This window comes from Salvelinus namaycush, chromosome 8, assembly GCF_016432855.1.
Source record: "Salvelinus namaycush isolate Seneca chromosome 8, SaNama_1.0, whole genome shotgun sequence".
Lineage (NCBI taxonomy): Eukaryota > Metazoa > Chordata > Actinopteri > Salmoniformes > Salmonidae > Salvelinus > Salvelinus namaycush.
In genome coordinates this window covers 60,145,955-60,172,248 of record NC_052314.1, presented here as the reverse complement: position 1 = coordinate 60,172,248, position 26,294 = coordinate 60,145,955, and the positions used below count along the sequence as shown (strand labels likewise).

Sequence of the window (26,294 nt, the reverse complement as noted above, 5' to 3'; positions counted from 1 at the left end):
TCTCTCCTCTGCTCCATCCTGTCCCTCTCCTCTGCTCCCTCCTGTCTCCCTCCTGTCTCTCCCCTCTGCTCCCTCCTGTCTCTCCCCTCTGCTCCCTCCTGCATCTCTCCTGTCACTCTCCTCTGCTCCTTCCTGTCTGTCTCCCTCCTCTCTGCTCCCTCCTGTCTCTCTCCTCTGCTCCCTCCTGTCTCTCTCCTCTGCTCCCTCCTGTCTCTCACCTGTCACTCTCCTCTGCTCCCTCCTGTCTCTCTCCCTCCTCTCCTCTGCTCCCTCCTGTCTCTCTCCCTCCTCTCCTCTGCTCCCTCCTGTCTCTCCTGCCTCTCTCCTGTCTCTCTCCTCTGCTCCCTCCTGTCTCTCTCATGTCTCTCTCCTCTGCTCCCTCCTGTCTCTCTCCTCTGCTCCCTCCTGTCTCTCTCCTCTGCTCCCTCATGTCTCTCTCCTGTCTCTCTCCTCTGCTCCCTCCTGTCTCTCTCCTGTCTCTCCTGTCTCTCTCCTCTGCTCCCTCCTGTTTCTCTCCTGTCTCTCTCCTCTGCTCCCTCCTGTTTCTCTCCTGTCTCTCTCCTGTCTCTCCTGTCTCTCTCCTCTGCTCCCTCCTGTTTCTCTCCTGTCTCTCTCCTGTCTCTCCTGTCTCTCTCCTCTGCTCCCTCCTGTTTCTCTCCTGTCTCTCTCCTGTCTCTCTCGTCTCTCTCCTGTCTCTCTCCTGTCTCTCTCCTCTGCTCCCTCCTGTCTCTCTCCTGTCTCTCTCCTCTGCTCCCTCCTGTTTCTCTCCTGTCTCTCTCCTGTCTCTCCTGTCTCTCTCCTCTGCTCCCTCCTGTTTCTCTCCTGTCTCTCTCCTGTCTCTCTCCTGTCTCTCCTCTGCTCCACCTCTGTTCTCTGTTTTATATTCCAGATGTTCTTTTTGATTTGTAATAATGAAAAACCTGCTGTGTATGTTAGTAGGTCAATGGAGTCTGATGAACCGGCGGTGTACCTGGAGGATGAGCCTGTCCTTCCTGAGTCTGCCCAGGTCCAGATAGGCCTGAAGTAAGAGTACACACACACACACACACACACACACACACACACACACACACACACACACACACACACACACACACACACATTGCTACGCAATGTCTATAACTCCATCCTACCCTGCTGTCGGACAAATGAAAGATAGTGTTGTTGTTTACAGATATGATGCTGCCAACTCCAGTTTTGTCATGGTGATCATGCAGCTGCAAAACCCTACTGCCCTGTCAGTCCCCTCCACTACCAGAGTGTGAGTATTCACCCATTCACTCATTCATTCATTCCATCTTTCCTTTCATTCATTCGTATATATGTGTGTACTAACTAGACTCTGTCAGTGTTGCGTTTACACAGACAGCATCGCAGCGTGTTACAGACCATGTGGACTTTGAGAGTGCCGCTGTGCTCAGCCTGTCAGTGTGGAGTTGACTTGGCACCTGGAGGCGTTAGAGCTGCTCTGGGGACGTGTGTCAATGTTGAATCTAGAGAGCTCAATACTGAGCTGGCTTTATTTATTTTATTTAAACTTTATTTAACTAGGCAAGTCAGTTATGAACAAATTCTTATTTACAATGACGGCCTACCAAAAGGCAAAAGGCCTCCTGCGGGGACGGGGGCCTGGGATAAAAAAGAAATGAAATAAAAAATATAGGACAAAACACACATCACGACAAGAGAGACAACACAACTTAACTGATGTCCTCTCACAAACACACACACACACTCTGTCTCTCTCGCTCTCAGAGAAGTATGAGACTGACTGAGATGAGGATAGGAGGTACAGCCTCACACACACCTCTCTGTGAAACACAAACTCTCTCTCTCACACACACACACATCTCTTTGAAACACAGACTCTCTTTCTCACACACACCTCTCTGTAAAACACAAACTCTCTCTCACACACACCTCTCTGTGAAACACAAACTCTCTCTCACACACACACACACACCTCTGTGAAACACAAACACTCTCTCTCTCACACGCACACACACCTCTCTGTGAAACACAAACTCACACACACACACACACACACACACACACACACACACACACACACACACACACACACACACACACACCTCTCTGCGAAACACAAACTCTCTCACTCACACACACACACACCTTTCTGTGAAACACAACTCTCTCTCACACACACACACACACACACACACACACACACACACACACACACACACACACACACACACCTCTCTGTGAAACACAAACTCTCTCACACACACACACCTCTCTGTGAAACACAAACTCTCTCTCTTACACACACACATGCTGCACCCAAATACTACCACTGTCGAGAGCGTCCTGACCGGTTGCATCACGGCCTGGTACGGGAATTGCTCCGTCCACGACCGCAAGGCCCTCCAGCGGGTGGTGCAGATGGCCCGGTACACTGGGACCGTGTTCTCACCCATCTAGGACATCTACTGGAAACGGTGCCTGAGGAAGGCCCGCAGCATCATCAAGGACCCCACACAACCCGGCCACGAGCTGTTCACTCACTGTCGGGCAGACGGTATCGGAGCATGAGGTCTGATACCAGGCTCAGAGACACTTTCTATCTACAAGCCATCAGACTGCTGAACACTTGAACTGGACTGACCACCTGCTCTGATTCTTCGTACCTTAACACACATCCACACCCATACAGACATCCACACATCTACACACACACACACATCCACACCCATACAGGCATCTACAAACACACACACACATCCACACACACATCACAACTGCTGCTACCAGACTCCTATTATGATTGCTAAATACCGCACAATTTAAACAGACTCCTATTATGATTGCTAAATACCGCACAATTTAAACACTTGCCCCCCCCCCCTTCCCCAAAACACGTGTAAATATCGGACAATAACTTGTGCCTCCCCGTATTATACTGATGCTAAAATGTCTATTCTATTCTACTGAGCCTTTGACTCTATGTTCCTATTCTTATCTTGTATTATTTCTTATTGTTGTTGCATTGTCCAGAAGGAACCTGCAAGTAAGCATTTCATTGGACCTCGAAGCCAGTTCCACTGCATTTTTCATTGTTCCCCTCTAATCAGGTACTGATTTAGACCTGGGACACCAGGTGGATGCAATTAATTATCAGGTAGAACAGAAAACCAGCAGGTTTCGGACCTCGTGGGGTAAGAGCTGAATAGCGCTGGTGTATACCATGTGTATCCCGTACACACGACTAATAAAGCTTGAGACACACACACACACTTGCCCTTACATCACACAGGTGTGTCTTGTCTACTCTCTGCAGGGGTGGGTGGGCTCTGTCGTGTTATTATTTATGGAGACCCCTCGCGGCTTTCTCTCCCGCCAGCAGACCCTTTTTATGGCCGACAAAAATGAAAAATGAAGTTAATCCACCCTCTCATGTTCCCAGGCTTGAAAAGGCATTCGTGTCCAATCGAACAGCGGGGAAACGCCTTTGAATCCCTCGCACAACATTCAGCTGAAATATCTCCCCCAAAAATATGATACAACTTAGCAGGTGGTAGCTAGCGTTTTAACTCTGTTTTTTCTTTTTTTTCTTTCTTTCTTCAACCAAACTTCCTTCATCTTATTCTCATTCAACTCATTTGAGTGAAAATTTGGGCTCCTTTGTAGTTTGTGAAATATGCATATGCAGATGAGTCTTCTGCGTGGGGGTTCGTTTGCGGTGAGAGGAGAGGAGTCTTGTAGAGAGGGTTTTTTCCCGGGAAGTGTTTGAGTCAATGTTAACTGGAGCAGAGAGAGAAATCCTCAAAGATGCTCGAGGCGCTCTGGCCGGAAGCTACAGAACAGCAGGCAGAAAGAGAAGAGCACACATCTCAATAACACAACACACCAGAGGTAACCAGCCTTTATCCCAACACTTCCCAGGCCACGTACACTTTTCCAACCTACTGCCTCTGTCTCCACATTAACTCTCTGAGTTTAGGAGTAATATGTTGTTATTGGACGACATGACCTCAACAGCATTGAAATGTCTTCTTCTGGAACTCGAAGTTGCTTGTGAAAATGTCTCGTTTTCTTTTGAAAGTTTTTTGTATAACTCTCTTTTCTCTCCCTCCCGCCCGCCCGCTCCCCCCCAACAGATACATCCGGGTGGCGCTCCTCCCATCTTCCAGTGACATCAGCAGTCTGTTCAGGACCCGCGTGGTGCCCGTGGCGCTGCCTGACAGCGTGACATTCAACGAGGTGTTCAGGGCGGCCGCGCCGCACGGCATCCTCCGGCACAAGACGCTCCGCATCGACGCCTGCACCGTGGGTCCCGGACGCACCGAGGACTGCCTGGTACATATACAATGCACAGCACAAACACACTTACCAACAGGCTTTGAGCACCTACCAACACTGTTAACTAAATACAGAGCTGACACTGTAGAATTACCACACAACAACATATTGCTTGCTTATAACAACGTCAACCATTACGACTGGGACAGGGTCAAGAATGTGACCAAAGATGGGCAGACGATCTGACAGACACTTTCTCGCACACACTCTGTCACTTTTTGTCATTATCTTTCTCCTGTCATCCTCTCTCTTTCTCTTCCGCTCTCTCTCGCTAGGCTGGAGCCCATGTGAGTCTGGGAGAGCTTCCAGTGAGTGGGGATATGACCAGTGTGTGGTACAACCTGTTGACCAGTGAGAGGAGCAGAGAGATAGAAGAGGCCAGCCAGGAGAGACCCGGCCCTGGGCCAGAGCAGCACCCTGCAGGGCCCGTGGACATGGTGAGTCCTCCTCCACCACTTCAGACCACTTGACACCGCCTGCCTCAGTCTACATGTTTCTGGATATGCCCACTTCACTTTGATTGGAGATCAGTTCAAATTCACTGCTGCATGCAGGTTATGTTATACAGAATATGCATTCTATTCTACTGAAGGGCAAATGACCAGTGGAGGCCTCAATCGCCAAGCTGTATCGACCGCAGATGGAGGCACACGAAAGTTAAATGGAAAGTTGTTGTTGTAATTTGACCCCCTTTTTCCCCCTAATTTCGTGATATCCAATTGGTAGTTACGATCTGGTCTCATCGCTGCAACTCCCCAACGGGCTCGGGAGAGGCAAAGGTCGAGTCATGTGTCCTCCGAAACAGGACCCGCCATGCCGAACTGCTTCTCAACACAATGTTTGCGTAACCCGGAAGCCAGCCGCACCAGTGTGTTGGAGGAAACATCATTCAACTGACGACTGAAGTCAGCTTGCAGGCGCCCAGCACGCTGCAAGGAGTCGCTAGAGTGCGACGAGCCAAGGAAAGCCCCCCGGGCCAAACCCCGCCGGGCCGCTGTGCAAATTGTGCGCCGCCCTATGGGGCTCCTGGTCACGGCCGGCTGTGACACAGGCTGTAGTGGCGCCTCGTTCCAATATTGTGTTGTGTGTATGTTGTCAGGATGCGGTGTCGGCCCTGCTGCAGAGGACCTCCAGCGAGTTGGAGGCTGTGGAACAGGAGCTGGCCTTGGAGGAGAAGGAGAGAGCGAGCCAGCTGGACATGGACGGACACCAATGGTACTGACCCACTGTCCCTCACAGCCTACTCTTCACTACCATTACAAACACCATTACTTTCAGTACACACACATATCACAGTTGGAGAGGCAGAGCCTCCTGGGGAAAGACAGAGACCAATGGTACTGACAGCTCCCTCACAGATGACACTTTATAACCATTACAAACACCTTTTGACTTGGTGGGAGGCCTGTCGACGTGACCTTGGCCATGGTTGCTCCTGGCCATGGTTGCTCCTGTGGGTCACTCTGGATGGGAGACGGTTAGATGACTGAATGGAATGTAAATGTTGAGTGGCTTCCCTGCAGGTAGATTGTATATTTTAATATTCAATTAAACATTAAAAATACATTAAAAAAACACCTTAGGGGGACATTTTCCTCTCGCAAAAACACGTGTCCGTCTTACTTTCAAGATGTACAACATGACTACATCAACATTTGACTCAAATATACCAGCCAGGCAGGTTGTATTGCATGTAACAATATGGCTGACCCCTGACCTCTCCTCTCATGACAGGCTGAGCATGCTGGGAGAGGACAGCCCTCAACTGGTCCTCGGACTGGAGGAGGAAGAAGAGGAGGAGGAGAGGAAGGATTCTGTCAAGGCAGAGAAGAAGTTTGCTGGCTCTGGGCAGGCGTACGGAGGGGAGGAGAGGGAGGAGAAGTGTCGAGAAGAGCCAGCCAGAGAGGAAGAGGAGGAGAAGGAAGAGGAGGAGAGGAGATGTAAAGAGAGACTCCCTCAGGCAAATGAAGGACCAACGCTGGTAAGCCACGTGTGCTCTGACACACACACACACACACGGCTGAATGAAGAAATCTAGCCTCGAGAGGTGTGTTTAATGTGAAACCCAGAGTCTTTAGATCTAGACACACACACACACACTTCAAAAAGTCCACTTTTATTTGGTGAACACACATCTCTGTAGCTGTAATATACTCTAACCTTCTCCAGGTGGATGCGGAGACGAACACAGAGATGTGTGGTGTGGCGGTGAGGCCTAAAGACAGACCCAGCCTGGGACCAGGACCACGCAGCGCTCAGAGAGGCTTCGTACGGAACAGTATGATCATGAGGTCTCAAACCTTCTCCCCTGGGGAGCGCAACCAGTACATCTGCAGGGTGAGTGGGTTGTATACATACGGTGAGCACCATAATTCATTGGACAGTGACCATTTTCTTGTTATTTTGGTTCTGTACTCTAGCACTTTGAGTTTGAAAGGATACAATGACAATGAGGGTGAAGTGCAGACTGTCAGCTTTAATTTGAGGGTATTTTCATACATATCGGATGAACCGTTTAGAAATGACAGCACCTTTTGTACATGGTCTCCCCATTTTAAGGTACTACAAGTATTTGTTGAATTGGCTTCACAGATGTGTGTCGTTGGGCAGGTGTATTCATTTGTGTCGTTAGTGAATGCATTAGCGCTGTTGATGAATAGTATTGATTCTAGACTTTGCTATTGCCTTTTGAGGTTGTTGTTGGGGTGTGACAACATCAGGAAGACAGCAGTGTCGATGCAAATGAAGCTGGCCGTCATAAGGCTCAGAAATGAAAATCAATCAATCAGGAACATTGTAAAAAACCTGGGCATGCCCAAGTCAACAGTTTGGTTCATCATTAACAAGAAAAAACAACCGGTGAACTCAATTATGTCAAAAGACCTGGTAGACTGAGGAAGACCACTGTAATGGATGACCGGGAATACTCTCTATGGTGAAGAAAACCCCCCTGACAACAGCCCATCAAAAACACTCCTGGATGCAGGTGTAGATGTGTCAAAGTCTACCATACACCAGCAGGACTACAGAGGGTACACTACAAGATGCAAACCACTGAAGAACAGAAAGGCGAGATTACAGATTACAAAAAGACATGCCCATGATCCAAAGCATACCACCTCATCTGTGAAACATGGTGGAGGGGGTGTTATGGCTTGGGCCTATATGGCTGCCAGTGGAACAGGCTCACTTGTCTTCATCGATGATGTGACTGCAGACAGATGTAGAACAATGACTTCTGAAGTCTACAGAAATATTTTATCTGCTCAGATAAACTCATTGGATGGCACTTCATCATGCAACAAGACAATGACCCTAGACATACTGCTAGAGCAACGAAGGGGTTTTTGATGGCCAAAAAGTGGAAAATTCTTGACTGGCCGAGTCAATCACCAGATCTGAATCCAATTGAACATGCATTTTACATGCTGAATAGGAGACTGAAGGCAATAAGTCCCCGAAACAAGCAGGAACTGAAGATGGCTGCAGTACAGGCCTGGCAGAGCATCACCAGGGAAGATACCCAGCATGCAAACGATATGCGACCAAATATTAACAAAGATTACTTTATTCAACATTATGTTAAACTGTCCAATGTTTTTTGATGCCCGAAAATGGGGGGGACTATGTACAAAAGCTTCTATAATTTCTAAACGGTGAATTCGATATGTATGAAAATACCCTCGAAATAAAGCTGACAGTCTGCACTTCACCCTCGTTGTCATTGTATCCTTTCAAACTCAAAGTGCTAGAGTACAGAACCAAAATAACAAAGAAATTGTCACTGTCCAATGAATTATGGTGCTCACTGTACATGCACACACACACACTGAAATATGTAAGTACTGCATGAATTTTGCTCTGACAGGATTCACATCTACAACACACAGAGAGGGAAACAGTTCTTAGAACTCCAGTTGAAACCCCAGTTGGAACCCCAGTTGGAACCCAGTTGAAACCCCAGTTGGAACCCAGTTGAAACCCCAGTTGGAACCCAGTTGAAACCCCAGTTGGACCCCAGTTAAAACCCCAGTTGGAACCCAGTTAAAAACCCCAGTAGGAACCCCTGTTGAAACTGCAGTTAAAACCCCAGTTGGAACCCCTGTTGGAACCCCTGTTGAAACCCCAGTTAAAACACCAGTTGGAACCCCAGTTGAAACCCCAGTCAAAACCCCAGTTGGAACCCCAGTTGGAACCCCTGTTGGAACCCCTGTTGAAACCCCAGTTAAAACACCAGTTGGAACCCCAGTTGAAATCCCAGTTGAAAACCAGTTGTGCATTTGTCTGTAAAGTCATGGATATAGAGGCAGCAGTGCCACAGGTTGAGACATGAGGTGTCTGCTGGAACATGCCCAGGGGGTTGACTGCTCAAATCAGACTCTCTGACACTAACTACAGCATCCTTCCTCTGTTGTAGAATAAAAATCTATTTCCTGGGCGTTAAAATGGCAACCGGGCCAAATCCGAGGTCGGGTCCCACCTCGAATAGAGGTGTCATTTTTTAGATACACGCTCACACACAGAAACACACACACCCTCACACACCCCAATCCCAGACCAAAGACCAAACTACCTCCGAGCTTTCCCAGACTAACACCAGTGGATGTTCCTGTTCTCTACTCTTCCCTCTCTCTTCCCACTCTCTTCATCTCTCCTTCTTCTTACAGTTGAACCGGAGCGATAGCGACAGCTCCACATTATCCAAAAAGTGCCCGTTTGTCCGGAACACCTCGGAGAGACGCAGCCTAAGGGTTAAGAGGGTGAGTGTAACGTTTGTTCTCTCTTTATCTTGCATTCAGTTTCAGTGATTTGGTCAATAAAGGGGGACATTTTCATCAGGCAAAAGAGCACAGATCTTTGCAATAAATACCATGAAACTCATCATAATCTGAAGAGCAATGTTGAGAATGTTCTTCAACAATGTGCAATATATTCCATACAATACCTCCAATAGAAGTCCAATGTTTTACAAAATATGACAGCCGATACTGGATAAATGGTCTAGTCCACCTTCATAACTGGGCTGATGATCTGCTGCTACTCTGCGCTGTACTCCACTCCATATTTATTTTGGGTTTAACTAGACTGATTGTAATTTCTATATGCTGTCTTCTAATATGTACCACATAACAGCATTTACATTTTTTGGGATATATGAGTTAAGTTTTGTTATGTCCTCTAAATATGCCATTCCATTCAACACTACACTGAATGTCAATGTATCTTTGTCTTCTTTTTTTTATTGGAAAATAATAAACATATTTAAAAAAAAAAAAAAAAAAAAAAAAAAAAAAAAAAAACAATGTGCAGTATAAGGAACCAACTATTTAGGCATTGCTCTTTCATTCTCTTTCCCCCCCTCTCCCTCCCTCAGACCCTGTGCCAGCCGGTGGTGGTGCGGAGGCATGGCGTAGCCGGGGAGACAAACACCCGGACCTCCCTGGACTTGGAGCTGGCCCTCCAGGCTTCGCGAACGCGTCAGAGCCGTCTGAACGACGAGCTCCAGGCCCTGAGGGACCTGAGGGCCCACCTGGAGGCCCTGAAGGCCCAGGGAGAGACGGAGCTGCCTGGGTCCGTGCTGCACGACCACAGGTTTCACAGGCTGCTGGAGCAGGCCGAGAGACAGGCACGTGGCTGGATAGACATATGATAGATACAGTATGCACATGCATACACACTGCTAATGTCCAGCTGTGATAGAAGGACTAGGCCAAGGCCACTCGACATCACAATGTTTTGGAATGGTTTGAATGGCACTCAGGATCTGATGGCTTGTGTAAGGATACCCTGTACCCCCTTATGCCCCTCCAGGCACTCTACCATGCCATGATGCCATCAGCCACTCTCACTAATAGCAGCTAACGGCAGTTAATGCCAGGTCTCTGGCCCCAGGTTTTCTCTCAAGCTTGATTAGGCACTGAAGAGACTTAATGGCTGTATAATCTGGTGCCGTTCGCTTTCACCTGAAGTGACCCTTTTAAAATAAATAAAACGTTGCCCAGGTCACAACTTGAATAGTAAGATTTGGCATAAAGAATGAAACCATTAGTTTGCAGAATCCACATCAGTCGGAAGACACTGTATCCTGCATTTCAGAGCAACTGAAGTAAAATAATTTCTTGCTCTCACTTTTATGGAATTCTCTCTCGAATCTATCAGTCTCTCTCATTCAATGAACACTTTCTCTGTCTCCCTCCCTCCCAGGCGGAGCAGTCTAAGGAACAGCAGCGTCAGGAGCAGCGGGCTGAGAAGCTGATGAGGAGGGCCTCCAAAGACGTGTGTCGGCTAAGAGAGCAGAGTCAGAAGGTCCCCCTACAGGTCCAGTCTTTCAGGTGAGACAGACATCCCTCCGTTCAGCCCCTATTCCTTTATGGACAACTTTTTGACCATAGGGTTTGAACTGTTTTGTATCTTGTCTCGCGTTCTTGGATAACTGACCCTACTGGTCATATAAGCCCTGTTTATACCTGCCGCTAACATGCGTCCTTCGTCCTGATCTTGTCCTGCTCGTGACCTGATCTTGTCTGTTTACACTTAGAAGATCTGATCACAATCAGATCACAATAAGTATTTTAATCGTTTACACCTGTCAAAAAATGTGGGCACAATCAGAATGTGAACAAGATCATGTTAGAACCAGGTATAAACAGGGTATAGTCTCTGAACTTGTTATGCTCCATCCTGATAGGCCTTGATGGGCAGGTTACTGTAAAAGCACTTTGTGAACAACTGCTGGTGTAAAAAGGGTTTAATAAATACATTTGCTTGATTGATAGCCATTTCTTCTCTCTTTGCAGGGAGAAGATGGCCTACTTCACACGAGCTAAGATCAATATACCATCCCTACCGGCTGATGATGTATGATTACATAGTGACACAATGAAGTATTTTTCCAACTTTTTATAGCAGAGTATTTTAATAGTGTAGTTACTTTGAATGAAACCAATCGAATAGTTTGTACACTATAGTTTATGTATTTGTATAATAAGTTGTAATTGAATACTATCTTGTAAAGAAAAAAAGAAAAAAAACTAAATAATGGCTTTCTTATATCAGGAGAAAACCCAAAATAGAGGTGTTTTGGTACTTGTATTCTGCTCGTGATTTTTCTGTACAGTTTTATAAGGTGTGTTGGAGAGTGGTGTGTGTGTGGGGTGGAGGAGAGAGTGTGTGTGTGTGTGTTTGTCGCCCTCTGGTGTCCTGTGGTGGAACTGCACCACAGGGCAGGGTGCGGGGTAGATTGAGTGAGTCTCACTCCCAGTCCCAAATCAACCCCGATCCTCTACCCCCTATGCACTTATGGAGATCTAACAGGATTGGATAGGTGTAAGTTATATGGTAATAACGACACTTTGCCTTCTGCTAGTCTAGGTGGCATGTTCACTGTGTTTCTTCCATGTATCCAATCCTCTGATCTCCAGAGGTGTATAGTGGGTAGGGGCTAGGAGTTGATTTGGTATTGGGCATCAGTGTTAGCTAAGTGTGCGTATGTGAGAGAGAGAAGGCGACCTACTACAGTATATCATATATAATGTCTTCTGTCCAAAGCTGGTGCTCTGCTATTTTTTTCTCTCTCATTCAGAACAAAACAAACATAAACCTTGTGAATGTAATGTAACTGCTTTTCCACTTCTATCTATCTCTGAGATACTGCACTGATACTGTTCTGTGGCTTTATGCTTTTTCACACCGACCCGCCGCAACGCTAATTATTACTGCGTTCACTGGGCTCTAGTCTCAATTTTATAGTTAAATGTTTTGTCAGTTACTAGCCTGGTCCAGGATATGTTTTTGCACAAACTGATCTGGGACCAGGCTATTGTGTAGTTCACTCTGCAACTTCATTTGTAAGATTGGTTTTCCTTTCCCACCTGTTTCCCAACTGTTGACGTATTTATTCAAAGGATGAACATAAAACCTCTGTGTTTAATGCCTTTTGTTACAGATAGGTTCTCTGGACTAGAGCAAAGACAATGCAGGAAACATACTGGACCCAAATCATGTAATTTCCAGCCTTCCAGTGTTTTAAGGGTCCGAAATAGCACCCTATTCTCTATGTAGTTCACTACTTTTGACCAGAGCCCTATGAGCCTTGTTCAAAAGCACAGAGCCCTATAGCCTTGGTCAAAGCACAGAGCCTTATGGGCCCTGGTCAAAAGCACAGAGCCCTATGGGCCCTGGTCAAAGCACAGAGCCTTATGGGCCCTATGAGCCCTGGTCAAAAGTACAGGGGTCAAAAGCAGAGCCCTATGGGCCCTATGTGCCCTGGTCAAAAGCAGTGGGCTATATAGAAAAAGTCAAATCAATACTTTTTTTGGTTTTTATCAAAGACATGAAAGCTATAATATTCAGTATACATCAGTTTCTTTGTATAATAATGGCTTGTTATACTCCAGTAATTCATTATATTTATTATTTCTCCAAGGAGTCTCCTGCTCTATTTTTTCTGAATAATAGGACAACAATTGACCTTTGTGGTTTCTTCTCTTTATTTTGTATCTAATGTTTTGTTTGTGTGTCTGTAAACCAGAGAACAAACAGTATTGTTTTTACGTTGCCTTTTTAACAGCTAATAGCTAAGGAACAACAAGGCTTGTATTGAAAACGCTTCTCGGAGTAGGAGTGCTGATCAGTTTTGACTTTTAATTCATAATGAATAAGAAGGGGGACCTGATTCTAGATCAGCACACTTACTCTGAAACGCTTGAATAGGAGCTAACATCTGATTGAACTGTGAGTATAAACAGTATCTGTGGTATCGTACTTAGTTTGTATAGCTACCCCTGGACTCAAGATATATATGGCACTTCCAATCAAATTTGTTCAAATCCGTTTAGTTTACCAATACAACGTTGCCTCACAATATCGACAACGAAGATGAAAACATGGATTTGAATTGTGGGTAGGCGGAAAAGTTTGGACTTTATTTTTCCTTTGTATTTATTTTTTGTGTTTGTATTATTTATGTTTTGGTTCTGTACAGACATGCCCCCTCCGGACCTTTTTAATTAGCAACTTATAGATGGTTCAAATGTTAACTCACTGTTTCCCCACTGATAATCAACTAGTTTAGAGACACACACTGATATCAAATATGTTTTATACAACTGACCTACAGTGCCTTCAGAAAGTATTCACACCCCTTGACTTTTTCCACATTTTGTTGTGTTACAGCCTGAATTTAAAATGGATTCAGTTGAGATTTTGTGTCACTGGCCTACACACGATACCCCGTAATATCAAAGTGGAATTATGTTTTTCGATAAATTTTTTACAAATTAATTAAAAATGAAAAGCTGAAATGTCAATAAGTATTCAACCCCTTTTGTTATGGCAAGCCTAAATAAGTTAAGAAGTAAAAATGTGCTTAACAAGTCACATAATAAGCATGGACTCACTCTGTGTGCAATAATAGTGTTTAACATGATTTCTGAACGACTACCTAATCTCTACCCCACACATACAATTATCTGTAAGGTCAGTCGAGCAGGGATTTTCAAACACCGATTCAACCACACAGACCTGGGAGGTTTTCCAATGCCTTGCAAAGAAGGACACCTATTGGTAGATGGTTACCAAAAATAACAGACATTGAATATCCCTTTGAGCATGGTGAAGTTATTAATTACACTTTGGATGGTGTTTCCATACACCCAGTCACTACAAAGATACAGGCGTCTTTCCTAACTCAGTTGCCAGAGAGGAAGGAAACCGCTCAGGGATTTCACCATGAGGCCATTGGTGACTTTAAAACAGTTACAGAGTTTAGTGGCAGTGATAGGAGAAAACTGAGGATGGATCAACAACAGTATAGTTACTCCACAATACTAACCTAATTGACAGAGTGAAAAGAAGGAAGCCTGTACAGCAGTGAAGGCTGCTGAGGGAAGGACGGCTCATAATAATGGCTGGAATGGAGTGGTATCAACCACATGGAAACCAAATATCTGATGTGTTTGATGCCATTCCAGCCATTATTATGAGCCATTCTCCCCTCAGCAGCCTCCACTGCTGTACAGAATAAATATATTCCAAAACATGCAGCCTGTTTGCAACAAGGCACTAAAGTAATACTGCAACAAAAAAAAGCTACATATTTTGCCTGTATGTATGTACCGTATGTAGTGCCTTCAGAAAGTGTTCATACCCTTTGACTTATTACACATTTTGTGTTACAGCCTGAATTCAAAATTTAAAAAAATTCTCACCCATCTACACAAAATACCCCATAATGACAAAGTGAAAACATGTTTAGAAATTTTTGCTAATTTAGTAAATGAAATGAAGAAATATCAAATTTATGTAAGTATTCAACCCTCTGAGTCAATACATGGTAAAATCACCTTTAGCAGCGATTACAGCTGTGAGTCTTTCTGGCAAAAGTCTCTAAGAGCTTTGATTGTGCACCATTTGCCCATTATTCTTTTAAAAATTCTTCAAGCTCTGTCAAATGTGTTGTTGATTATTGCTAGACAACCATTTTCCGGTCTTGTCTTAGATTTTCAAGAAGATTTAAGTCAAAAAAATCAAAACTGTAACTCGGCCACAAAGGAACATTCATTGTCTTCTTGGTAAGCAACTCCGGTGTAGATTTAGCCTTGAATTAACCTTTCAGCAGGACAATAACCTAAAACACATCTCTCAGTGTCTGGTGGAAAGCAGACTGCAGACTGAACCAGATTTTCCTCGATTTTGTCAGTGCTTAGCTCCATTATGTTATTTTTTTTATCCTGAAAAACTCCCCAGTCCTTAACAATTACAAGCATACCCATAACATGATGCAGCCACCACTAGGCTCGAAAATATGGAGAGTGATACTCAGTAATGTGTTAATTGGATTTGCCCCAAACATAACACTTTGTATTCATGACAAAATTTATAATATATATAAATAAAATATTGATAACTGAAACAAACAACCTTGTCAGAGTATTTTTGATTTCACATTTATCAAGTACAGTATTGGTATTAATTCAAATCATAGGAACATTGGGCTTATATCACATCCAGCTTTGAAGAGCCCATAGATGTAACGAATGTCGTCGGGAGAAGGAGAAGAGGACCAAGGTGCAGCGTGGTAAGTGTTCATTATTTTAATTAAACAACTGAACACTGAACAAAAACGACAAACGAACAGTTCTGTAAGGTGAACACACAAAACAGAAAACAACCACCCACAAACACAGGTGGGAACAGGCTACAGGCTCAATCAGAGACAACAATAGACAGCTGCCTCTGATTGGGAACCATACCAGGCCAAACACATAGAAATACAAAACAAGGACAACATAGAACACCAGACATAGAATGCCCACCCAAACTCACGCCCTGACCAACCAAAATAGAGACATAAAAAGGATCTCTACGGTCAGGTCGTGACAATAGAGCAAGACTATATGGACAAAAAAGGAAAGTCATCTGGATAAACACCATCTCCATTAGCCTGGCCTAAAAGTACATCACATGACTATAATCCTCTCTTCTATCATTAGCCACCTAGATATGTACGCTAGAGGGCGCCACGGAGGAATGAACATAACAGCACTGTCGTGCTTGCTCGTGATTGGCTCATTCCTGCTCAAAACAGATGACGTTACACCCGGAAGTTGTGGTTTCATCAGTCGAGTAAACTTATCTATTTTTCTTGCCCAGGATAAACGATTAAGGGATTGCTTCGAATCGTTTTGCTTTTCCTCTCTGTAGCTCACATCAGAAGTTGGAATGAAGGCCAGTGTTTATTTCCGCATAATAGCTATTCACTTTCTAGAATCTAGTTCTCTTTCTTGCAAAAACGTTTAGGCTACACGATTATAGCTAAAATATCTCTGGTTCTTGCTCATTGTACCAATTTCAGAAATGGCTAGCTAGGCAGGTGGATATTATTGTTCTTGATCAAGAATAGCTGCGGGCCTTTTGCTTTTGTGCCGTAAAGATCAAAGATCCAGAATGCATACAAGGGAGGCTGAGGCAACATCATATTATTGTAATGACCTGACTAGATCATAAATGAACAATTGTCCAGACAGAGGCTTGAGTTTGCGAATTGACGGTTTATTAAACCAACTTTACACAGGCTACTGTTTGGGCCGTAGCACACGCCAAATAAATGACAGATAACCCACAAGCCAATCGTGACCTTCTCTTGTGAAGCCCAGACGTAAGAGAGAGAACAAAGGCGAAACCTGGTCTTAACTTCCAATGCTCCATCCCCCTGCCCAACCCCCCTCCACGCCACTCCGCCAACCGCCAGGATGCCCGGCATCAGAACATTCCCGGCATTCCCGTGATTGGCAGATAGCAGGTTGATTGACATGTCGGACCCCGCGAACACTGGGTACTGGTCAGTACAACACAACCACCTACTAGCCTAACACATAACACACAGCTGTCTGTGCGGGTCGCTACATTATAAACATATTCTACACATAATAACTAAGTTGTTGAGGATTGCCAATTTGACATACGTTTTTCATCAGTAGCCTATTTGCTCTGCCTTATAATGCCTGTAATGGAGAATAATTATTCTTCTCTATACAGCTCCAGGTAGTGTTTTGCTCCGAGACGTGCAGGTACTCACCCTGTATAAGGGCAAGTACAGTCGTGGCCAAAAGTTTTGAGAATGACACAAATATTAATTTTCACAAAGTCTACTGCCTCAGTTTATATGATGGCAATTTGCATATACTCCAGAATGTTATGAAGAGTGATCAGATGAATTGCAATTAATTGCAAAGTCCCTCTTTGCCATGCAAATGAACTGAATCCCCCCCCCCCCAAAAAAATCCACTGCATATCAGCCCTGCCACAAAAGGACCAGCTGACATCATGTCAGTGATTCTTTCGTTAACACAGGTGTGAGTGTTGACGAGGACAAAGCTGGAGATCACTCTGTCATGCTGATTGAGTTCGAATAACAGTCTGGAAGCTTCAAAAGGAGGGTGGTGCTTGGAATCATTGTTCTTCCTCTGTCAACAATAGTTACCTGCATGGAAACATGTGCCGTCATCATTGCTTTGCACGAAAAGGGCTTCACAGGCAAGGATATTTCTGCGAGTAAGATTGCACCTAAATCAACCATTTATCGGATCATCAAGAACTTCAAGGAGAGGGATTCAATTGTTGTGAAGAAGGCTTCAGGGCACCCAAGAAAGTCCAGCAAGGGCCAGGACTGTCTCCTAAAGTTGATTCAGCTGTGGGATCGGTGCACCACTAGTACAGAGCTTGCTCAGAAATGGCAGCAGGCAGGTGTGAGTGCATCTGCACGCACAGTGAGGCGAAGACTTTTGGAGGATGGCCTGGTGTCAAGAAGGGCAATAAAGAAGCCACTTTTCTCCAGGAAAAACATCAGGGACAGACTGATATTCTGCAAAAGGTACAGGGATTGGACTGCTGAGGACTGGGGTACAGTCATTTTCTCTGATGAATCCCCTTTCCGACTGTTTGGGGCATCCGGAAAAAAGCTTGTCCGGAGAAGACAAGGTGAGCGCTACCATCAGTCCTGTGTCATGCCAACAATAAAGCATCCTGAGACCATTCATGTGTGGGGTTGCTTCTCAGCCAAGGGAGTGGGCTCACTCACAATTTTGCCTAAGAACACAGCCATGAATAAAGAATGGTAGCAACACATCCTCCGAGAGCAACTTCTCCCAACCATCCAGGAACAGTTTGGTGACAAACAATGCCTTTTCCAGCATGATGGAGCACCTTGCCATAAGGCAAAAGTGATAACTAAGTGGCTCGAGGAACAAACATCAATATTTTGGGTCCATGGCCAGGAAACTCCCCAGACCTTAATCCCATTGAGAACTTGTGGTCAATCCTCAAGAGGTGGGTGGACAAACAAAAACCCACAAATTCTGACAAACTCCAAGCATTGATTATGCAAGAATGGGCTGCCATCAGTCAGGATGTAGCCCAGAAGTTAATTGACAGCATGCCAGGGTGGATTGCAGAGGTCTTGAAAAAGAAGGGTCAACACTGCAAATATTGACTCTTTGCATCAACTTCATGTAATTGTCAATAAAAGCCTTTGACACTTATGAAATGCTTGTAATTATACCTCAGTATTCCATAGTAACATCTGACAAAAATATCTAGACACTGAAGCAGCAAAGGTTTTGGAAATTAATATTTGTGTCATTCTCAAAACTTATGGCCACAACTGTACACCACTGCCAGACGCAGTAGCGCTGTACCTCAGCTGCAGTGTGTTGGAGGCTCAGCCGGCTGTGGATCCTTCATTCCTGATATGGTACAATGCAAAAACAAAGGCTGGGACGGAGTCGACGCACAGGTAAGACTAAACACTTGCAGATAGAGGAAAAAGGTGTAGAGCTACATTTTAGCCTGCTCCCAGATCTAGCACAATGACCGTTGGCAAGATGACACAGGTCCTTGTTTCACTTTCAGTGGGAGTGCAAAACAGACATGGACAACGCCTACAAATTGGACGGACAGAGGTCAGCTGTGAGGGATTCAACCATCCAGATGACACCTACATACTGAAGGGCTCTTGTGGACTGGAGTACTCACTGGAGCTGACTGAGGAAGGCAAGAGGAGGCACAAGGGGGGCTCAACAGGTGGGTCATTAGTACACAGCGTTGTGAAATGTTTCACAACGTTATGGGACGGAAAACAATAACGATTGTCTTATTGGACAAGTTCCCTCCCTGGTTCAGTACGTTTTCTTCCGTTTGATGCCATTGAACAAAACCATGATTTCTCAGGTGGCTTCAGTGACTTCGCATCCAGCTTCAAGGGTTCCTCCGACAACAACAACCAGCATCACCATTGCAACAACAGACAACAGAGTTCTACCGGGAAAGATTCCAGTGGGTTAGTGATAGTCGCTCTGCTATTGTTTCTGGCCTATGGTATGTACAATCTTTTCCTGAGTGGACCGACGAATCTAGGACAATACTGGCAGTTCCCTGATAATGGCTACAATCCCCATGGGCCACCACCTCCTGGATTCAAGCCAGACTTCACAGGTGGGCTAAAGTCTACACCTACGCCGTCTGCTTACACACCCTTGCTTATATTTATGGTTCAAGTATGTAGCCTGGTCCTAGATCAGTTTGTGCTGTATTGCCAATTGGCATGACCATAGTAGTTGGCAAGATGGCACAAACTGATCTGGGATCAGGCTGTCACCGATCATAAATGGTATCTTTCTCTATCCTAGGTTTCTCTTCAGGTTCCACTTCCGGGTTCCCTGGTGCTTCTGGATTCCCTGGTTCTGCCGGAGGATATGCTAGTTCTGCTGGCTACGGTGCCAGCCCTGGGTTCGGGTTCCACAGTGACTACAGCTGACAGCAGCACTTTGCAGGGGCCCGTGCTGCTGGAGGAACTGGGAATGGATTCTGGACTGGGATGGGGACTGGAGGAGTCCTCGGTTATCTGTTTGGGAGCCAAAGGTCAGTGGTGTAATCCAGTATTTCTGATCTCCAGTCCTCCCAACAGCATACATTTTTGTGGTATCCCTGGACAGACGCAACTCATTGAGGGCTTGATGATTAGTTGACAAGTTGAATCAGGTGTGCTTGTCTGGGGCTACAAAAATGTGTACTGTTGGGGGCACTCGAGGACTGGAGTTGGGAAACACTGGTGTGCGCATACCTTTCGGTTTGGCATGATACAGTGTCTTTCTGACCCATCTTGGGGCAGGTAGTGTGGGCTTAGAGAAAGGGTAGGACATTTTTATTTTATCTAAACTTTATTTAACCAGGTAGGCTAGTTGAGAACAAGTTCTCATTTACAACTGCGACCTGGCCAAGATAAAGCAAAGCAGTGCGACAGAAACAACAACACAGAGTTACATGGAATAAACAAGCGTACAGTCAACACAATGTGTGGATACAGTGTAACATATGTTTGTATAACTCATTAAGTTATTCTTAGTTCCACACAGAGTTTTTCTGTTCCACACAGAGTTTTTCTTAGGGTGGTTTTTTGATTCCTTTTTGTCAGGCTTTGGAGGGACCAAGAGAAGATACATGTTGAAGATGGCCAGGAAGCCACTGGCAGCTTTCCATGATGCCAGAAGAACGCCAAGTAATGTCATCAGGGATCTGGGACAAAGCATAGGTGGAGGTCTGTACTAAATTTGGTAGGGTTGATGTGGAATTGTCAGGATTACAAGATTTTAATGACTCAAGAACTCTGAAATGTTACGTGTCTGCGAGGATAGGAATGTATAATTGTTTAAAAAAATGTAATTACCACTAACAGTTGATACTTCTTACCTGTATCCTTAAACTGCAAATGTTCCAATGGTTTTAACTTGTTTTATTATGCGTTTGAATTTAACACATTTCCCTGATGCTTTTTTTGATGAGGCAATTTCTAAAATTCCTTCAGAAGGAATTATGTATATACATTTTTTTCTGGTTTATTTATCAGATTGCTGTGAATGTGTTCTTCAATGGCAGTGTGATACTAGTACAGTCACATGTTGTTACTGTTTAAATTGTAGGACAACCTCGTGGTGCTGAATTTCTCAGCTGGTCGTATGTATAAGGCTTTTCTTTCTCGTATAAAAACAAAACCGTTTACTGTATAAATGATTTTGATCAAATGTATTGATATTTTGAGGATTGTGTTGTCTCTTATTCATGACGATTTTAGAAGTTTAGGACATTAATATCCCTCTGCACAATTCAGATGACAGCTAAAGGTGTGGTAAGGTAAGTTCAGAAGTGTGGCCTTATTGTTTAGTTTGACTGTTTGCATTGTGATCTGATTCCGCCCAGTGTCTGAGGGAGAGCAATCAATTCCGCGTTAACCAGAGATAACCGACACCAGCATAGCAGATCGGATTACTTATTGTACGCGATATGTCGGAGGTGTAACTGCGTTGGAGCTGTCAAATGGGTGAGCGGCTGCTCGTGTAGCCATTGTCACGAAGCCACACCCGTCCCACTCGCTTAAATATTTCAGAACGAGAAATAAAGTGTAGACTATATGGAAATGACACTTAAATTGAACAAAATAATGCAGATTTCTATCAGCTTAATTGAGGTGTATATGACATCACACATTCCAGTGTTCACACATTCCCCCCAAACACACACAAGGTGGGAAAGTATCTGTAAAAATAGGGGAAAGGAGCCCTGCGAAATTGCCACGCAGCCAATAGCAATGTCCGTGATATGTATAATGCCGTGAGCCGCTTGTGGATTTGACGTCTAACACAGTTCCGACACCGCTAAAAAAAAACACTATGCGAGTGTGTGCATCTGGTAGAATCTAGTTCTTGGATAGGCTAGCGACGACGACTCTCCCACAGAGCCCTCTGTTCTGGGTAGTCTTCTCCAGCTACCCATGTTGCCACTTATTGGCTTCTTAGTATACTCTTCTATTTTTTTACCTACCCAATTGTCCCATCGCTGCAAGTCCCGTACGGACTCAGGAGAGGCAGTCGAGAGCCGTGCGTCCTCCGAAACTCAACCCAGGCAAGTCGCACCAATGTGTTGGAGGAAACACCGTACACCTGACCACCGTGTCCGCGTGTATTGCACCTGGTCCGCCACAGGAGTCGCTAGTGGCACAGCTAGCACTGCGATGCAGTGCCTTAGACCACTGCGCCACTCGGGAGGCTTTCTTAGTATACTCTTGGAGTATAAGCGCGGGTTGTAGGTTCTATCCCAGGCAGAGCCTGTGAGTGTGGTTGCATTGACACTCGCTGATGGTTGGTGGACCGTGACCACTAATGGGGGTTAAGTCCTGAGGTTCCCCCTCTTGTAAAAAGCAGTGTTTATAGAGGGGAAACCTCTAGATTTCAAAAGCACTAAGTGACAACTTTTTCCAGAGGTTTCCCTCCATAACCACTGCTGGTTACTGTTCTGCAACCACATACCGCTGCAGAATGCTGTGGTAGCCATGCTGGTTAAGTGTGCCTTGAATTCTAAATAAATCACAGACCGTGTCACCAGCAAAGCACCCACACACGTGGAGATCATCCGTTCACCTACTGCGTCTCACAAAGACACGGCAGTTGGAACCAAAAATCTCAAATTTGGACTCAACAGACCAAAGGACAGATTTCTACCGGTCTAATGTCCATTGCTTGTGTTTCTTGGCCCAAGCAAGTCTCTTCTCCTTATTGGTGTCCTTTTAGTAGTGTTTTTTTTTGCAGCAATTCGACCATGAAGGCCTGATTCACTCAGTCTCCTCTGAACAGTTGATGTTGAGATGTGTCTGTTACTTGAACTCTGAAGCATTTATTTGGGCTGCAATCTGAGGTGCAGTTAACTCTAATGAACTTATCCTCTGTAGCAGAGGTAACTCTGGGTCTTCCATTCCTGTGGCGGTCCTCATGGGAGCCAGTTTCATCATAGCGCTTGATGGTTTTTGCGACTGCACTTGAAGAACCGTTCAAAGTTCTTGAAATTTTCCGGATTAACTGACCATATCTTAAAGTAATGATGGACTGTTGTTTCTCTTTGCTTATTTGAGCTGTTCTTGCCATAATATGGACTTGGTCTTTTACCAAATAGGGCTATCTTCTGTATATCACGCCTACCTTGACACACAACACAACTGACTGGCTCAAATGCATTAAGAAGGAAAGAAATTCCACAACTTAACTTTTAAGAAGGCACACCTGTTAATTGAAATGCAATACAGGTGACTACCTCATGAAGCTGGTTGAGAGAATGCCAAGAGTGTGCAAAGCTGTCATCAAGGCAAAGGGTAGCTACTTTAAAGAATTTCAAATATAGAATATATTTTGATTTGTTTAACATTTTTTGGGGTTATTACATGATTCCATATGTGTTATTTCATAGTTTTGATGTCTTCACTATTATTCTACAATGTAGAAAATAGTAAAAATAAAGAACAACCCTGGAATGAGTAGGTGTGTCTAAACTTTTGACTGGTACTATATATATATATATGTGTATATATATATATAAGTTTGGAATGAGTGCTAGGAGGAGAATTCAGCCAAGGTGCTTTTGTCGTCAAACACTGAGTTACTAGTCATTCAGATAGTGGTTGGTTGTCACGTGTGCCGTAAATAATTTATTATGGCATTATTTACAAATGATTTAAAGAAACTGACTCCTCAGCAACTGGCATGTGGTATGACATGAATCCACAAGAGGGCGCACATGAACCACCAATGCATCTTTCTCTGTTACACATCTTGACAGATGAGAGAGATTACATTATGCAACAGATATGAATATCTTGAAGCCCCCAGCAATGTTTAATTGATTATTAATCCACATACCTGGTTGATTCACCACTTTCTTGGTCCTTTGCTTCTCCTCTTCATCAATGAAGAACCCTCCACCAGAGTCGACTGTCTTGGCGACTTTAGCCGAGGTTCCACCCCCCTCTCCAGCCGATGGTCTGTTGGCCAGGCGGGCTTGCCTCAGCATCACAGGCCGCTGTCTATTCCGTTCGAACTTGGCTCTCATAGCGGGGGACAGATCGCAGTTCTTGGCTTTGGGCTCCGAAGGGGGAGAAGCAGCATGATCATTCATCGGCGTGGGGGGCTCCAACAGACCCATCCCAAAACGCAGGACTGGAGCTAGCTAGCTGTTACACTAGATAGCTGTAGGTCACACTCTCCGGTGTCTTGGAAATTGCAATAAATTGAAGATGTTTACCAGAAAGAGAGCTGGCAGAGTTGAAAGGAGGGCAGAGATGTTTTGGTCTTGTTTTTTAGGCCGTGCACAGCTGTTAGTGTCAATCCATCTGTGCGTTTGCACAAAAACATAACCACATTTTAACCGTTAACTGTCACTACTAGAAAAACATGTTGAACAAATTATTTCACTGTCAATTCCTATTACTAACAACTCTAATAAGAACTTCCAATATACATTTTTTACTACTTTATGTTTAATTAGGAAATTACAGAGCTGTACCAGGCGGTTGAGAAGTCAAGAGGTTCATATTGGCAATGCTATATTAGAATTGCAATTTGCATAAAATATTTGCTTGTAAAAAATATATATATTACATAAATTACTTTAGGTCTGCTTCAATGGCTTTCATAGCTAGGTAAGCATTGTTAAATAAGGACTACATTTTGAGATAATACATACGGTCACCACAACAAGCCCTACTACAGACTCAATGTTATGTCCACACCATCAGTGGGATCTGTGGTGTTGGACATGGCACGCTCTCTCAACCCATATAAGTAAACCTATACTTATCAACCATCAGTAAGATGGATGTCTATACAAAGGCCTTCCACTCTTGGTGCTGTTGAACCCAATTGAAGCCTCATCTAAGTTCTAGCTTTCAGCTTGCTTGTGTATATGGTTGTATACCATAGTTGAAAGGACATCCCAGGGACTCATCTGGACTAAGTTAAAATGTGAGTTATCCTACTCTGTTGTCTGAACGACCTCTTTGGTGCAGCCTTTCCCATAGGTTGTTTGGCGACCGTTACGAAAATAAAAGAGAACGTTGGGTTACGGATGTAACCTTGGTTCTACTGAGTAGAGAGTAAAGGGTTTTCAAGCTTTCATGGCGTTCCTACACCTCCGTGGGTTTCAAGGGAAATAATATACATTATTATGGAACGCCGTTTGGGTCTTAAAGCACGTGGTCAAAACGCAATCTTTTTAATGCTAGTACAAGTGAAGATTTTTTTTCACTGTGAAAACATCCTCTACCATTTCGATAGTTGAAAAGAGAAGGTTCGGAGAGTAATGCAGATGAATAGTCAAACATTCGCTTCTGTTTTAACCTTCCCTGGTGGTCTAGTGGTTAGGATTCGGCGCTCTCACCGCCGCGGCCCGGGTTCGATTCCCGGTCAGGGAACTACTTATTTTCTTCATTCTCAGTCGTGTAACCGCATGCAGATTGTAACACAAGTAGAAAAAGGGGTTAGTTATAAAAATCTTTGTTAGTAATGTTCGAAAGCATAAATAGACCCAGTAAATGCTCAAATAAATCAGAGCACATGTAAAATATATATACATGATATATTATGCACATTGTATGTGTGAAACAAGAGTATTGTTAAATGTTTACCTTCTGAAAAGGTAGCTAATCGTTTTTGAATGGGTGGAAGGGAAGTGTATGAATGTATTGAACTGTAATGTAATGATGACAAATTATGGGTACAAAAATAAATAAATACAAATAATATGCAATTTGGCAATGAATACTGCAGGTAATATAAAAGTAATATGTTCGCCCCCTCAGGTTTAGCAACAGAATATTTTCCTTAACAGTTCCAGAGCAGAGTGGCGCAGCGGAAGCGTGCTGGGCCCATAACCCAGAGGTCGATGGATCGAAACCATCCTCTGCTAGTTCTTTTTCACCATATCCGCAACCAAAATGTACCAACAATTGAACCTCGACAACCAACCAGAGACATCACCACTACGAAGAATTTACCAAGAATTGGCCAATGCGAATAGAGCTACAGATGTACACTAACCCAGAGATTTTATTTTACACCTGCTACATTAGCAACGTTACGCAGGAGTGGCTGGATCGAAACCATCCTCTGCTAATATTTTCACCATTATGTACCGTGGTGTATTTATACATCGTATGTTTTATTAATTATATTTTTAAGGGAATCGATAGAAAAATGCCTGTATTGAGCCTAGCTACCTGACATGCTAGCCATCCACATCACTCGCTCACTAGCGTTTATTTTCCACGATGAATGTATGGAGTATGAAGCGATCGATATAGTAGCGGAATTACATAAAACATTTGTCGTTACGCAACACACTTCCACCCGTAAGTGCCAAATGTATTATAATGTTCGTTTCAAAGGTTTAATGAAAAAACAGCGCCCAACGTGGGGCTCGAACCCACGACCCTGAGATTAAGAGTCTCATGCTCTACCGACTGAGCTAGCCGGGCCTATCAACATTCCGTATTTGCAGATGATTTTGAAAGAAGGGCGGGATAGTCTGAAAAGAAAGTAGTTGTGGCGTTTTGCCACATTGCAGTAGCATTTAATATTACACAATGACTGTAG

At 44.3% G+C, this 26,294-nt stretch overlaps 1 protein-coding gene, 3 non-coding genes and 1 pseudogene across 4 annotated transcripts in view; 4 read left to right on the top strand and 1 right to left on the bottom strand.

The window, feature by feature from the left end:
• Positions 1 to 12,793, top strand: part of LOC120052230 (protein WWC2-like) — a 46,251-nt gene extending 33,458 nt beyond the window's left edge. The window contains exons 15-25 of the mRNA XM_038999052.1: positions 940 to 1,023; positions 1,175 to 1,261; positions 4,125 to 4,323; positions 4,602 to 4,763; positions 5,426 to 5,541; positions 6,061 to 6,307; positions 6,496 to 6,663; positions 8,994 to 9,086; positions 9,701 to 9,952; positions 10,531 to 10,658; positions 11,124 to 12,793. Coding sequence (XP_038854980.1) covers positions 940 to 1,023; positions 1,175 to 1,261; positions 4,125 to 4,323; positions 4,602 to 4,763; positions 5,426 to 5,541; positions 6,061 to 6,307; positions 6,496 to 6,663; positions 8,994 to 9,086; positions 9,701 to 9,952; positions 10,531 to 10,658; positions 11,124 to 11,190 — 1,603 coding nt within the window. The 3' untranslated portion in view covers positions 11,191 to 12,793. The remainder of the gene's footprint in view (positions 1 to 939; positions 1,024 to 1,174; positions 1,262 to 4,124; positions 4,324 to 4,601; positions 4,764 to 5,425; positions 5,542 to 6,060; positions 6,308 to 6,495; positions 6,664 to 8,993; positions 9,087 to 9,700; positions 9,953 to 10,530; positions 10,659 to 11,123) is intronic.
• Positions 12,794 to 15,986: 3,193 nt separating this feature from the next.
• On the top strand, positions 15,987 to 21,822 carry LOC120052228 (annotated as a pseudogene).
• A 3,220-nt stretch (positions 21,823 to 25,042) lies between these two features.
• trnae-cuc lies at positions 25,043 to 25,114 on the top strand. Its single transcript has one exon. It is a non-coding gene; the product is annotated as a tRNA-Glu (tRNA).
• A 422-nt stretch (positions 25,115 to 25,536) lies between these two features.
• trnam-cau lies at positions 25,537 to 25,608 on the top strand. Its single transcript has one exon. It is a non-coding gene; the product is annotated as a tRNA-Met (tRNA).
• Positions 25,609 to 26,103: 495 nt separating this feature from the next.
• trnak-cuu lies at positions 26,104 to 26,176 on the bottom strand. The gene has a single exon. It is a non-coding gene; the product is annotated as a tRNA-Lys (tRNA).
• Positions 26,177 to 26,294: the final 118 nt, after the last annotated feature.